The sequence below is a fragment of the Cygnus olor genome, chromosome 12 (assembly GCF_009769625.2).
Source record: "Cygnus olor isolate bCygOlo1 chromosome 12, bCygOlo1.pri.v2, whole genome shotgun sequence".
NCBI classification, from domain to species: domain Eukaryota; kingdom Metazoa; phylum Chordata; class Aves; order Anseriformes; family Anatidae; genus Cygnus; species Cygnus olor.
The window spans coordinates 10,703,661-10,718,323 of NC_049180.1; the positions used below are offsets into that span (position 1 = coordinate 10,703,661).

Here is a 14,663-nt window from a genome sequence, read left to right on the forward strand (position 1 = left end):
GGAAAATAGGTAGAGCTTGAGATCTTTACCTGTCTTTTAACTGACGTTTGCTAGACCTGGAGGAAAAACAGTAGACAAGAGAGGGATGCCAAGACCAAATATAGGTCACTGAATGGATCACGGAGCTTTAGAAGTGCAGAACAAAGGTCCATCTTTCTCTGGAGATGTTTTATTCCTGTGAATCAGCAGTTTAGTCTAAAGGGTTTTCAGGAATAAAAATCTTTTCTTTATAAGGTGATTTTAATAAGAGATGAAAATAGAGTGGTGGGTTTTGTGCCAGATATTACTGCTGACATTACACATCACAAATGTTCCCCTAGCAGTGTGCAGTGAATTCATTCCAGCAGAGATCATGCATAGCCATGCCAGAGGTGAACTGGAACTGTTTACTTGGACAGCTGATTTTTTCCAGCCCCAATATCTCGTAAAGCATTTCAAACACTTCATGTTTTTCTCCAGAGGAAACTTGTCTTTTATGCTTCAGAATATTTAACCTTAAGTAGGGAAATGTATCAATAATTAAAAAAAAAAATCCAGAATGAAATAAATGGGTACAGGTTGAAAAATTACACTTACATAATTGCTTCCTTGACACTTTCATGGATGTGGGAAGTATTTATATGAACTGTGCCGAGTTCCTTCTGTGGAAAGGTCACATCTTGCAGCCAGAATAGCAAAACGCCTATTCTGTACCTATTTCAGCTGAGTGAGATGCAGAATATGTTATCTTAGCCAATGACTTGGCAGATTCTATGGCAGTATTCACAGACTGCAAAATTTCATGCTTAATATACAAAGTCACTGATGTTTACATGTTTACAATGTCACATTTACAATGTTCCTTCTCATGTTGTGTGTTTTAATGTTTCTTCTTGCATTAATTATGCTGAATTTTCTTTTTACCTATCAGTGGGGAGAACTCATCTGTTCTACACTATGGGCACGCTGGAGCCCCAAATGATAAGACTATTGAAGATGGAGACTTGTGGTAAGTAAAGGATTAGAGCTTGTCTGGTGTTTTTGTTACACTGCTGGCTTTGTTTCAATATATGTACTCTTGGACTTAATTAGTAAAATGGTGGCTGCATAAGGAGAAAAGATCTAATCTTTAAAACATCATGTAATATTGCATGCCAGGCTATTCTGGTTTCTTCCAAAGGTCCTGTATATCTTTATCTCCAGTTTAAGGGGAATGGGATATTGTTTTCAAACTGCTCTGTTCCAAAGGCACTATAGATTTTAGTTTAAGAATGGCTGTATTTTAAATAAGGGCACTTGCAAAAATTGAAATCTAATTTTGCTTTTGAAATTCAGATCCAAACCTCAGCTCTGATGGTTGGGGGTTGAGAGGGTGTTCACTACTTTTAAGAAAAATGGCATAAAATTGTAATATAGATGATATATTCCAACTGTCTTCATGCACCCAGACACCCTAGCCTGAAAGTGGACTTTTTGAACATGAGAGGTGATCAAACTCAGCTCAGTTCATGTTAGGTCTGGGTGCTTCTAGTCCTGCGTTGTGCCAAAAACGAAAAAAAAAAAAAAAAAAATCCGTAGAATTTAGCATTGCAAGAATATGATTGCAAATACCACACATTTCTCTCCACTTGTATTACATTCCACATGCTTTGTAGTATCGCTGCAGATAAAAGCAGTGTGAATAAAATCACCAAAGACGTTACTATAAATTTCAAGACAAACCTAATTGTGTGGTGTGTAGCATAGCAGAATATAGCTTTTGTACTTCACCTCCAAGGACTTTGATCAAAAAGCCTGCATTTGTAAAAGGACAAAACTAGTTCTGGAGGAGTTAATCACAGATATTTAGTGGAGGATATGTATTAGATTACTTTTGTAGCATGTGCAAAGAGACTGCAGGTATGTATTTTCACAGTTGGATATAAAGATGTGGAGGAAAGCAAATGAGTATTATCATAGGCTCAGAAGCTGTTGTGGGAAACAAATTGGTTCTCAAGGTTCTCAAAAGTTTTTTTTAAAAAAAGCTGGTACATCTACAGAGACTGCAGAGTGCATTTAATTACAGATATGTAATTTCTTTTTAATACTGTAAAAAATCTTTAAAAGCTTCTTGTACAATAGTTTATGTATTATATTCATCTGTGGTGAATAGTTTACCAAACCAATCAAATACTAATGTTAATTTATTGCTGTATAATAGCTTTGACTTATTGATCACATTGTCTTTGGATAGGTAATATCCTATGAGGTTTCTTTTGAACAGGTCGGGCACACCAACATGGGTCTGTATTGACTGTGACATTTGATTACATTTGCAAAAAAAGACAGCGTGTAGCCTACAGGAAATCACAGCTTATGTTACTGAGAGAAGATACACCACAATGTATTAAGATGTCCTGTACGTAAAATCAAGGCATTTAAACAGTGAGGGGGATAATATTGCTGGGAGAACTCACAGCTGACGTATATAAATAGAAGCTCTTGCAGGCAGCAGCTCCACATCGTAGCCATCTCAACAAGGAAAGCAAGGATTAACCCAGTTTGAAATACCCTCTTCCTGAAATGGTCCAGCCTCACGTCTTGATTAGATCAAGTTTGTCAGGTGTAGATTGGCTCTTAGCAAGTAGGTGCTCAGATCAGCTTGACCTAACCCTTTCTTTCCTAGTGGAAGAACAGGATGACAAGGTTAGCCTGGTTGTGCTCACTGGGGTGCAAGATAAGCCTCCTGCTCACTGGCCAGTCTCCAGCACTGTGTTGTGTTAACCATGCCTTGGTATAGCTCTGTCTGAGCAGCTGCTGATGTCCCAAGTAGTTCGGGACCCAGCTCTTAGCAAGTGTATTGAGTAAGTTTTGTTCCTTTCCCACCAGCCCCTTGCAGGAGCCCTTTCTCTGAGTGCACAAGTGCCTACTGAGGCTGGAGTCTCTGCCCCTGCCTCTTGCCCTGTCCGATAGGCAGGTGGCAGCCAAACTGTGCTCCACGCACAATTTTATTAGCATTTTTCTCAAGTGCATGTAAAGAAGTAAAAAAAAAAAAATGTAATTGCATTCGTATGAAGACTATTTAAAAATATACTCATTTTCCACAGTTTAAAGAAGCCATGCTAACTTACTTCAGTAGAATACAAATTATCACAAGGAACTTCCTGGGTGATTTTACTGTGTGCTTTTACAAATTTATAATTTGGGTGTAGGCGTGCCTATAGTGCATACAGAATAGGTTGTTAAAATGACAGCATGCTGATTTGCATGTATATGTTAAGAGTTCATGTGTTTGACTCTCAATTAAGCTTTTGAATAGCTACTGGGAGCCCTCTGTTGGATAGTTTTAGTCTCTTCCCTGAACATAAGGAAAAGCAACTTCACTTTTGGTGAAAAAGAAGTGTTTAAAGGGTTATTTCTGCTTCTGCCAGTAATTTGGGTATAAATCAAATGTAACAACTCCATAGAATAATGGAATAATAGAATCAGAAGATTGGGTACTTGGTGTGGTTTTTATTAAATTATTCAGTAGAATTTCAAGTCTTTTTCTTGAAATGATTTACTTGATATGAAAAACATTCAAGAGTTTTGCAGAAACGTGCAGCTTGGGTTTTTTATGTGCTAAGTAGTACAATGCAGTAGCTGTCAGTAAATACATCAACAGCACCTGAATATTAGAAAAAAATAATTTGTAAGACTAGTGTTTTGCTTGTTTCAAACACTCGATTACATGCTTTGTTTGCTCTTTGAAGAATATTAGTTACAAGGATTTGCTGGTATCAACAAGAGATCATAGGCAAAAATACTTGGGGTATTGCAATTTTTAAAAAATTATTTTTAGACTGTTACTCAGACCTCTCATTAAAAAGTCATATCTAGAACACTGATTTTATGACTTTCATTTTTGATAATTAATCTACATGAAGTGGGTTTATTTCTGTAAGAAACTGATATAGTATTGAATTGCCAATATTGCATAATAATCCACATTTTTATAGGTACAGCTTCTGTGCTAGATGACCTCAGTACAAGACAGGGACTGTAAAGCACTTCTTTTTAATATGGACTGTCTTCCTAAGCAGGGCTGTCATTTTCAGTCTATTAAATATTAAAAATGAAATAGCTAACACGAAGAATTACCGTTGACATAGAAATCAGTATTTTAGGGTTTCAGTATTCAATAGGCATGTGCAAAGCACTGAACTGATATTAAATGTAAATATTGCAATTATGGCAAGTCAGTGTTTTACATAAATAATTCATGTCATATAACATCTATGTAGTGGACATGTAAATGAGTATGGTCAACATGATCTAAAACAAACACTTTTCCTAAGCAAGCGTCTATTATCTCCGTGGTCAGAGAGGTCATGCAGATAAATTGCTAGGCTGAGCACCCTTGTGAATCACAGCACTGTGCACTCTGCCCGTTCACTTGGTATTACATTTAAATAAACTCTTCTGCTCAAAATGTTAAAAATCACTATTACAGATGTCTACAGTGCTGTCACATGGCCAGGCTAAGATACAAATACTGATTTTCTTATGTCATCTTAAACCTGTGACAGCTCAGATAGAAACCGAGCCCAAGGTTGAGGTTTACTGCATTATCTCAAGGTATTGCATATGCGTTGCGTGCTAAGACGCCTGCTGTTTCTGTGGTGAGGCTGTGGCTATGTTTTGTAATTTGGAAAGTGGAGCCATAAGCAGTTCTAGCTTACAATCTCCTGTCCTGTTCACGAGAGGCCTCCATCAGGGTCAGAGTCGGGAAGTAACCACAACCTATTTTCCAGTGATTTTTGGAGCTCCACCACCTCTACCAACCCAGTTTAGATAACAACAGGTCTTTTAAAGTTTAGCAGGAAGATCTGACACCCTGCTATGCACAAATCAGGCGCAAATAAGCACCTAGGGTCCTGTCTGTCAAGCGGTGTACCTGGTGTTACTCCTGCTTCCTGGGCCAGTTTCTCACAAGCTCTCCTTTTGCAGCTATTCTGTGTTTGTTCAGACTAGGGGAAGAGATTGGTTCAGTAGTTGGAGAGCCCTCACGGGACACGGAAGTCTCTGGTCTCAGCTCTCCTCAGATCGATCTCAGAGATCGGCTGGAAGTTAGGACTTGACCTGGGAAGTATCTTTCATGAAAAATTCAGTTGAAGCCACAGTGTTTCTGTGAAAGCTTCGGTCTCAACAAATCAGCATCTTCTGAAAATCTACTCCTTAAAGAAGAAGGAAACAAAGCCCATTGGGTTCTTCCTTGTGCCCTACCAGTGCTGTCGCGTGGAGCCACATCATAGCTGTGGGGAAAGGAGAAAACCGGCCATCGGCACAGGTGGGGTGCAGCTTGGGGAGTGTGGGGCCAGACAAACGTCTGTCCTCACCTTTGTGGTTTGGTGCTTTGTTGTAGGAACCCTCAGAGGTGCCAAACCTGAAATGTGTATGTTACATTTTGATTTTGAGAAGGCATTTGGGAAAATGATAGTTTATTGCATTTACTTCGCTGCCTCGCGGTTCGTGCCACCTGCCTTTGTTGATTCCTGCCATTGCTGCGGTGCTGAAGGCACGTCAGGAGTTGATTGTTTTATTGCGATTGATCAGCAGGGCTCCTGCAACATTTGACAAATACAAAATGCTTCTATGATCTTAAAATAAAGATTAATCCTTCATGATGAAGCTCTTGCTTAAGTAACAGAAATGTGAGAAAATAAGCCTGACCCCAGATGTCACTGAAATAGATACGGCTATTACCTGAGATGGTTTTCTGCACACGTCCTGAGTTGCAGGTCTCTGTCTTTCATGGCTTCTGACAAATTTTTCAGGGTAAATTCAGCACTTATTAAACCAACTTTTGTTGGCAAGTTTACTGACCTTTTAGCACTTGATGACCTTTTTTGGTAGTTAGTTGGTCCATTCTTCGAAAAATGCTGAATATAATTGTATATTCTGAAGCAACTGGCGTGTTTAACACTTTGAAATACCCTCCTAAGTCAGGATCTTAAGGAAGATCTCCCTGCTGCCTGGCACAGTCCTGTCTACGCAGGCCCTGCGCTGTGTCAGCTCCATGCACCTTGTGGACGGGCACCGTGGCTGCGGGTCCCCAGTGGGCCCAGGGCCCAGCTGCAGCAACGGGGATTGCCCAGAGGGTACTCCCCTACAGGGAGTCCCGCTGTGTAATGTATTAAGAGGGCTTGGGTGAAATCATAAATAATGGGAGGACAGCATCTACTGCCCATGAAGTGCAGCAGACCTGAGAGAGAGATACCATTAACCTTGTATTCACAGTGGGCCTATCTGTTTTTAAACCGAAACTAACTTGAAGAGTTTCGGCAGAAACAGGTTCGATCATCAAATGATGTCATTCAATTTATTTGACTGTTTCTTTGAACACTCTCAGATTTAAGCTCACTGATTGTAATGAAAGCATTGGAAAGAATAGGGTATCTTTGGTGGAGCAGGATATTTCCTGCTGCAAAGGTTCACGGCTATTTTGGCGACCCACCAGTGATGTGAGGAAAACAAATTTTACTTGCAAATAGTTTTATTGCATTTGGGTACCAGAATTTAAACATTAGAAAAGTTTTATTAGTGCCACAAAATCTGTTTTACATTCTGATACAGAAGTGTAATTGTAGCCTAATGCATCTACGTGAGATGTTCCAAATGTGTCTTGGCTGTATTGGCAGGTATTGTTATTTGGTTAGTCAAATAGTGGAGCTGGGCACATGGAAGGCAATCTAGCATTGCAAAAAGATTTTATTGGAATAATTTAACTCTGAGGAATACTTCTTTCCTTAGTATTCTAATGCCAGTTAAATAATAAAAGGGATAATATTGACACCAGGGGGCACTAAAATAAATGCTCTCTGGAAGGAATTAAGTATTGACCCATGGTTTGATGCCGGCAATGTTTTGATATTGGATACTTACCAGAGCAAAGGCTCAGCACCATCCAGGAGCATTGTCTTTGCATGTAATGTGCATTCCACTTATGTTGCGCTAAATTTGTGCTTGCTTCCTTCTATTTGACACTCCTATGTGCCTTTTTATAAATATGTTAATATTATAATTTCTGGTGCTCTCAGAAGATCCTGTTTTAACTTCTAGTGCTCCTTTTCTTGTCATTTCAGAAGCTTTGTTATGGGGAGCTTGACTGCATATATAAGTAGTTAAGACATATTTTTCTGGGTGAAACAGGGAAGATACTAAGTTTTCAGGGGTCTTTATCATTTAATTACTCTAAAGATATGAAGGACCATTTTTAGATCTTCCGGAGTTGTCGATCACTCTGAGGTGTACAAAGAACATTGCAAAAGAAAGTTGCGTGTTACAAGAGCTGGTCAAATCCAGTTGTCTATGTTTATCCATAAAGACAAGGTCTTCTATTCACTAAAATGTTACTTTTCTAATTTTACCTATTTTTGATCTGAAAGCGTAGTATAGAGGTTTCTAGAATCAAAAGAGCTGTCATTTTCTATATAAGCTGTGTGCATACATCTTTTACATATGCACACAATATGCATACACAGTATACATACTTCCTTGAAACTAGCAGTATATTTCCCTTAGTATTATTCAGTTTTATTTGTAGAAAAATGCATTGTTCATTTTTTTGCAGGAATGAGTAAGCGTGTAAGATGAAAGAACTTTTTGTGAGTACTGGAGCTATCATATGTTTCAGGAAAATATCAAGAAGACTTTCAACTACTCAATTAAAAGACAGGTTAGCTTAAAGAAAAAGTATACTGCACACAGAGAAGTTTGTTGTGACTCTTTTCCAAGTGGAATTTACACTGTTTTACAAAGTTTTATGGTACTAATGCCAGCCTATAAACTAAACTGCATTTGTCCAGGTGGGGGCAATGTTGCATTAAAAAGCAGGAACTGACCAATCTTTTTGCATCAGATAATAGAAGTCCTCCCTTTTCCACCCCCAAGTACTTCATTGTCTGCTATTAAAACAATTTATCCTACGGAACAAAATATTGTATTTATTACTTCTTGAAAGCACTGCTTTTAAGATCCCAGGATATTAATGTGTCAGATGTAAATGCTCATCTATTTTACGTAGGTGAGGCTAGTATTTTCATTTGCCCTTGTACATTTTTTATGCATTTTGAAGTTTGGTACTATAATAATATGCAAAAATTATGGTTAGCTTTAACCTTTCAGTCTGCAGTTTTGAAACAACTTGTTGTTAGTTATGGTTTTGTTTCTAATAATAATACAAAGTAAATTGCTACTACTTACTGGTTGATTGCAAAATCAACTGGCTATCCATTTCTGAAATAATTCCTTTGGCTTGATTCCTCTGGTTTGAGTAGCATTTACTATTTTCATCAAGTGTAGGTATTTTCCTTCCTGTTGTACCTATAGACTATATTAATTTTATGCTAATCTACAAAAATTGATTTGATTAAATATAGAAAAGTATATTTGCTAGAATTGGCAATAGTACTCTAATTGATTGTGTGATCTGGATAATTCAGGGCTTTGCGGTTGCCTGCTGTTAGAGATGTATAAGCGTTTTAGCCAAAGCAGAGATCACTAAGTAATAATATGTTTGCTATAACAAATTTTAGCTTTCCTTTAAATACCGTGTTATGGCCTGCTTCTTAATTTGATGGTCTTCATATGTTGTAGTGCATATGATATTTTTTAAATTATCACCTGCAAATGAGATTCATCTTTCATATTTTTAGATTAACGTTCTCAACAGAGTCTCAAGAAACCTGAGGGCATGAAGTTGCTTTGGCTGCTGCTGGACTGATTTGGCTAGGGTTGCTTAAATAAAACAAGTGGGGTACAGTTTAGTATTTTTTTAATAGCTGTTGATTTAATATTGATCATTCACAAATGCCATTTAGTTTAATCCATCTTTTGTGGTGGTCTTTGTTAACACAGATGCACGTAAAGTATTTAAAAAAATACTCCGACAGATATTGCTTATCTTGGATAGATTTCAGTAGCAAAGTCTTTCTTACTGTTCTTGGTGTGGGGAACTCAATCATATAGGTCAAAATACAATTGTGGAGGGAGTCTTAAACTACTATATGGCTCCAAGTGAAGGTGCCGTTAATCTCCAGCACACCCTTGGTGTATCCCCCACAAACCAGGTGTAATTCTCAGGCCCTGCGTTCCGGCAGTGTTGGGTCTCTTCCCTTGTGTCTGGTCAGGGAGCCCTTTGTTATTGCTGTGGTGGAGGCATGACTCTGAGCCAGGGCCTCACAAGGAGTCTTTCTGGTATAATACTGCTCCACTTTTAGGCTGAGCCAATTTAGGTCTTTAAAGCAAGAATATTTCTAATTTCAACTGTACATTGCCATGTACTGTACTTTCAGCTTGAGGTGCTGCTAGGAAGAGTAGTGTTTTTGTTTTGTTTTTCTGAATAGAAAAAAATGTTCTTACTGGCAAGACAGCAGACTCATCTAGGGATGGACAGCATCAGCTTCCTTTTCTGAAGAACTAGTTGCTGCTTTCATTACTGTATGCCTGGCTTGAACGTTTGGACCTTCTCTCCGTGAAAGGACTAGGAACTCTTTTTTTTGCCTTTGGTTGGCATCTTCTGTACAGTATTCTGAACCCCCTGTCTGATGGATTCCTTTTGAAAACTGATAATTTAGAGGTTGCTTGAGCAATCCCAAGAAAAACTACAGGAAGTCAACAAACAAACAACAACAAAACAGCTCCCCCCCCAAAAAAAAAAATAAAAAATAAAAACTTACATGAACCTGTGCCATTGGTCACTGTCTCAGTTTTCACTGTGGAAAAAATTGGAAGCTTTAACCTTTTGCTTGCAGGACCATGTGTGTGTAAGCATGCACACATAAGAGAACTTGATAGTATTTACAGTAAGGATCAATGAGTAGAGGTCTGACACTTCACCTACTCCTGTAATCTCCAGTGGTTGTTTGCCCAGGTCAGAGTGTCCAAAAACGGCAGCTGAAAGCTAAGGCTCCTAAGTCCAGATGTTAGCACCTAAGAATGGTGTCCTGAAGCAGAAACATCAAACTTCTGCCGTTCAGCTTTACTAGGTACCTTCCACCCCTAGACATCTAGAGATTGACTGTATGAGTTAATTGCAAAATTTTGGTAACTTGAAAAAGTAGCTGCCTTGTTCCTATCCTATGCTGGTATCTCATACTCTGGTGAGGAGCTTATGAGGTTTGTTCTCTTCAGTGTGACTGGGAAGTGTGCAGCTGCCAGTACAGGTTTTTCCTTGCACGTTTCCTTCTCTTCCCTGCAGCTCTGACATCCTTTCTCCTTGTTTGAGCAAGTCAGCCAGATACTGCGCTCCCAGTATGGAGGCTCGTGGCAGCTGGCCAAAGTGTCACGTTTGCAGTCATCTCTGTTTTAGGTTGACTTTTCAGCAAAGAATTCTCTGCTAAAGAGAGTACTGTCACTTACTAAATATGCCAATTAAAAACGGATAATAGTTACAATAATGAAACCAGGAAAAACCATCGATTCAGCAAAAAGGCGATCCAGTTGTCAGAACTTTACCTGACAGTTTGCCTGACCTTTGGCATATTGCCTGCATGGGTCTAGCAGAGGTGTGAAGCGGGCAGTAGAGACACTGCGCCTTCTGTGTCTTATAAAGCCTCAAGTGCTGCCTCATCCTTCTCCTAACCTGGCAATACTAGCTTTGGGTTCCCAATCCCTCTTTTGTATCTAATGCTTCTTTCTATACTGGGGACGTCCAGCTGCTTACCAGAAACACTGGGAGATGGCTCTCAGGGGTGAATTTAGCCATGAAAAAGGTAATCAAAGGGTTTTTTTTTTGGCTCTTTGCTCTGGCAAACATTTTTAAGGCAACATTGATGCAAATTGCGTGGGGGTGAAAGAGGGACGATCCTCGATCATGGAAATTGGTTTATTTAGTGCAGAAGCATACGGCAGTTGTCTTCAGTTTCTTCCACAGACAAATATTGAAAGCAAGGAATTCCTTCTCAACCTGTTTGTGAAAAGAATCAAAAGTAGTACAGAAAATCTTAAAATGTGTGTGTTTACTGAGCCAACTCCTACGTCCAGCTCATTCAGTGAATTCAGTGACATTTAGATTTCATATCCTCTGTGATAAATGGATCTGAAATTCTTCTGCTTGGCTCAAATTACTGAGTGAGATGACACTCCCACGTGGTGTTGTTGTTGGTTTAGGAAACCATTTTTTCTCTGCAATACAGATGGAGCAGCAGAGCAGAAGGGCGCACCTTCCTCAGCGACCTCGGGGCATAACCATGGCACACCCATGTGCAGCTGCACATCTCTGCATCAAGCTGCTGCACCGCTTCTGTGAGCTGCTGTTTCTGTCTGTTGTAGTAGTGAGAGGAAGCCCTAGTCAGAGCACGAACACCTGGAGAAGGTTTTTTGTTTGACTGCTCTTTTTCTTGTACTTTTTGATAACCCAGACTTGTGTATGTTCTTGCCACAGCCACTGAGGATCTTGAAGTTGGCATCATGGGCATGCAGTCTCCTCTCCTTCAAAATTCAGTGAAGACAGATCTTTTTTTTTAGCCTTTCCTTTTTGGAGCAAAGCTTAATTGCATATCTTGTATCTCTCTGAGAGAAGGTTGAGACAAGCCTCCCATTAGCTGTAGTAGTCTGGGAAAGCCTTTAGTGAGACAGTGCTACAAAAGGAACAGATATGGGGAACCCATGGAGAAGGTGGACATGAAGAGACAGTTGAGGACAAGTGAAAATATGAGCCATACATAAATCACAGCAAAATGTGTGTAACAAAGAATAGTTGCACTGGCATTTTGTGTCTCTAATTGCATTACCTGTGTGGGCTCCAGCATCTTCTCTTGAACACAAGACTTGCACAAACAGACTGATATTTTCTTGTGACTATCCAGAACCCAATTTCCTACACACAAAATATTCTCTAACGTTTTTCCAAGGTTGCTCTAAGCTGCAGGGGTGTTGCCAACAAAATGCTGGCCTTACAATCAACAAGCCAAGCCTGGCTTTGGGACAGAGCCAGTACAGGCTCTCTCTGTACCATGTCAGATGGAATCTGGACAGAGCAGAGCACCTCTTCCAAAAAAGCTTCCCGAGCATGGTAGGACTTTACCCTATTCTGTTCCAGCTCTGTACTGAGTTTTGTGATGTTATCTTACTCAGGGTTGTTTTTTTAAAATTGGTAATACTTGGCTAGTCATGATACAAGTGGATGAAAAAGTGTGTGTCACTTAAACTCTCCATTTTCTTACTTCTGCTATCATTTACTATAATTTATTCTTGTGGTTGGCTATTAAGCCACCCTATTTCCAAATCACCTGGCACATTTCCAAAGACGTATCTCATAAAAATACTAATACCTATTTCCCTCAAGCTTGAAATTGCCTTGAAGTGTTTAACCAAACAGTCAGATTTTGTTAGTGTGTGACTACTTCAAGATTTAATTGCTGCATGAAGTCTAAAGCACAAAGCGTGCTCGCTGCGAACTCGGAGCAGTGTGATGAGTTCATACAGAATAAAATCTCCAGCTGGGGATAACTTGCTCTTATTGCAGTAAGAAGAGGAAAAGGTTGTGTGTACATTTGTTCCTGTTGTCCTGGAACAGGGCTGGCACCAGTTCATCTGCGTGGTGCTCATCAGCGTCTTGGTTGATAATGGCTCAGAACTCTAAAACCTCAGTAAACGTAGCTGAGTAAAGTGCATCAGTAGTCATAGCCGTGCACCTTTAACCCAAGGGACGAGGAGGGCATAGTACTACGCAGTGGTATCAGCTTTCTAATCACTGGTCCAGGAGCCCGCCTGGGGGAAGGGGAGGTTTTGTTCTGAGAGCAGGCGGCAGGGGCTCCGTGCACCCCGCTGCACTGGGGGAGTCCCCGGGGGTCTCACAGCAGTGGTGGCTCTGCGGCATTAACCGAGGGAGATGAATTTGTTTCTGTAACTCTCCTGAGGAGACCCAATTTTGACTGTGCACGCAGAGCGTCTCTCTAGAGCAGCAAGGTGACAATTTTACGGGTTAGGTTAAAGTAGCTGTAGGCTTCCCAAGAAATGCCTGTGAGAGCTTGTCGTTGGGTTGGATTGGTGGTTGGATCACTAGTGATTCGTGCACATGGCTCAGATACCCCAAATAAAGTATTCCTTCCCATTGTGATATTGGCCATAATTTGCTTCATTGCCTGGCAGTTTCAAATTATTTGACAATAAAAATGTCAGCAAGCCTATAAAAGTTAAAAACATGCTTAGAAGAAGATGATGCTTTACTTTGGAAAAAAAAAAATGTATACAGTGACTTTATAAAGAAAAGAACCACAGTTTTCCAACGTGAAGTGTTACACAGTGTTTTGTGATGCTTCACAATCAGAGGCTTGGAAAGCTGAAAGCAGTATCAAAACACCTATTATTTTTCTGGGCCTTAAAGCCAAAAACATAACTATAAATTTGCATTCTGTGGTGCCAATGTTCTGTGAGGCTCATCTGTGTTGTTTCAGAGTGACTTCAAGGGGAACGTGCAGAGAGCTGTTGTGCATAGTGTCATGTAGCATTTACAGTACAGCGGTGACTTACAAGCCTGTATTCTCCTTAAAAGTCAACAGGACTTAAGCAGCCTTGAAGTATTTTCTCTGCTCTGCCGGCCTGGGTAGCCACAGCGGGGAGCAGAACCCAGGTCCCTGGGGCGAGGAGGAGCCACTGCTGGTGGCCCCAGGACCTCCCGGGACAGGCTGAAATGCTCCTGACAGAGGAGGCAGGATTGGCCGCTTCTTTCTCCCCTTGGTGCCTGTCAAGTTGCAGGGTTGTGGCATGGGATGTGTGTTCCTGCTTCTTCTCGACTTCGTACTGGTTTATGTACAAATTGATTTTAAGTTGTGGTGTCAGGCTTTTTGCCTGTGAGAGGAATGAGATGCAATTAGTCATTTTTGAAAGTTAATTCTAAAACAGATGCAGAAGGCATGTTTTTTATTGACCCTGTTGGCTAACGTTGTATTAATGATACATAAGCAAGTAGTTCTGTCAGTACAGTAACTGACAGGTTATCTGATTTTTGTAATACTTTGCATTGTTTAGTTTTATCTAAGTATTTTGCAATATGTTTGGGAGGAAAGATTACAAATATATATATATATAGAGAGAGAGAGAGAGAGAACTGAAGCCTCCCTTAGGAGATCTCTGCCCATGTTTAAAAGGAGGAATTTATAATATTATTTTCTGTGTCTCTTACATAGAGTATTGCTTCTTACTAATTCTAGACAACAAATTGAAATGGTAACATGGAATTTTTAGTGTGTGCTCAGGTCTTCTGACTGTTTAGTATTCTTATATACGCTGCACTTTTCACCCTGAAATGAAGCCAGGTAGGTTTTCATTGCCTTTGCTCCCAACAAAGTAATGCACAGCAAGATTAGCTCTTCTCTGTAAAGGTTTTGAAAGAAATTCAGCTGTGCAATAAAAGACTTCATCAGGTTCAGCCTACATCAGTGAAGACTTTGACACATAGCGGCACGCCTCTCTCTGACCAGCAATACTCCTTCTCTGGCCACCTTCCCATCTGAGGCTCCTCAGAAACCTGACGACCTCAGGCTCCTCATCTCTGGATGCATTTGAACCTGCAATTAACAATTGCAGCCTTCCTGCAAAAGGGAGAAGGGTTTTTCTGGGCTGAAATTCGTCTTCATTCTACCAAAAACTGTACTCACAAATTTTATAATAGACAACGTATGTAGTCTGCTAGACATCTACCATTTGTATTTCCCTTTTAG

At 40.0% G+C, this 14,663-nt stretch overlaps 1 protein-coding gene across 3 annotated transcripts in view; it reads left to right on the forward strand.

Annotated features, from left to right (window-relative positions):
• PEPD (peptidase D) overlaps positions 1-14,663 on the forward strand; it is a 137,353-nt gene that overhangs the window by 83,288 nt on the left and 39,402 nt on the right. For all 3 annotated transcript variants that reach the window (XM_040570807.1, XM_040570809.1, XM_040570808.1), the window contains exon 11: positions 911-988. In XM_040570807.1, the coding sequence (XP_040426741.1) occupies positions 911-988 (78 nt within the window). The remainder of the gene's footprint in view (positions 1-910; positions 989-14,663) is intronic.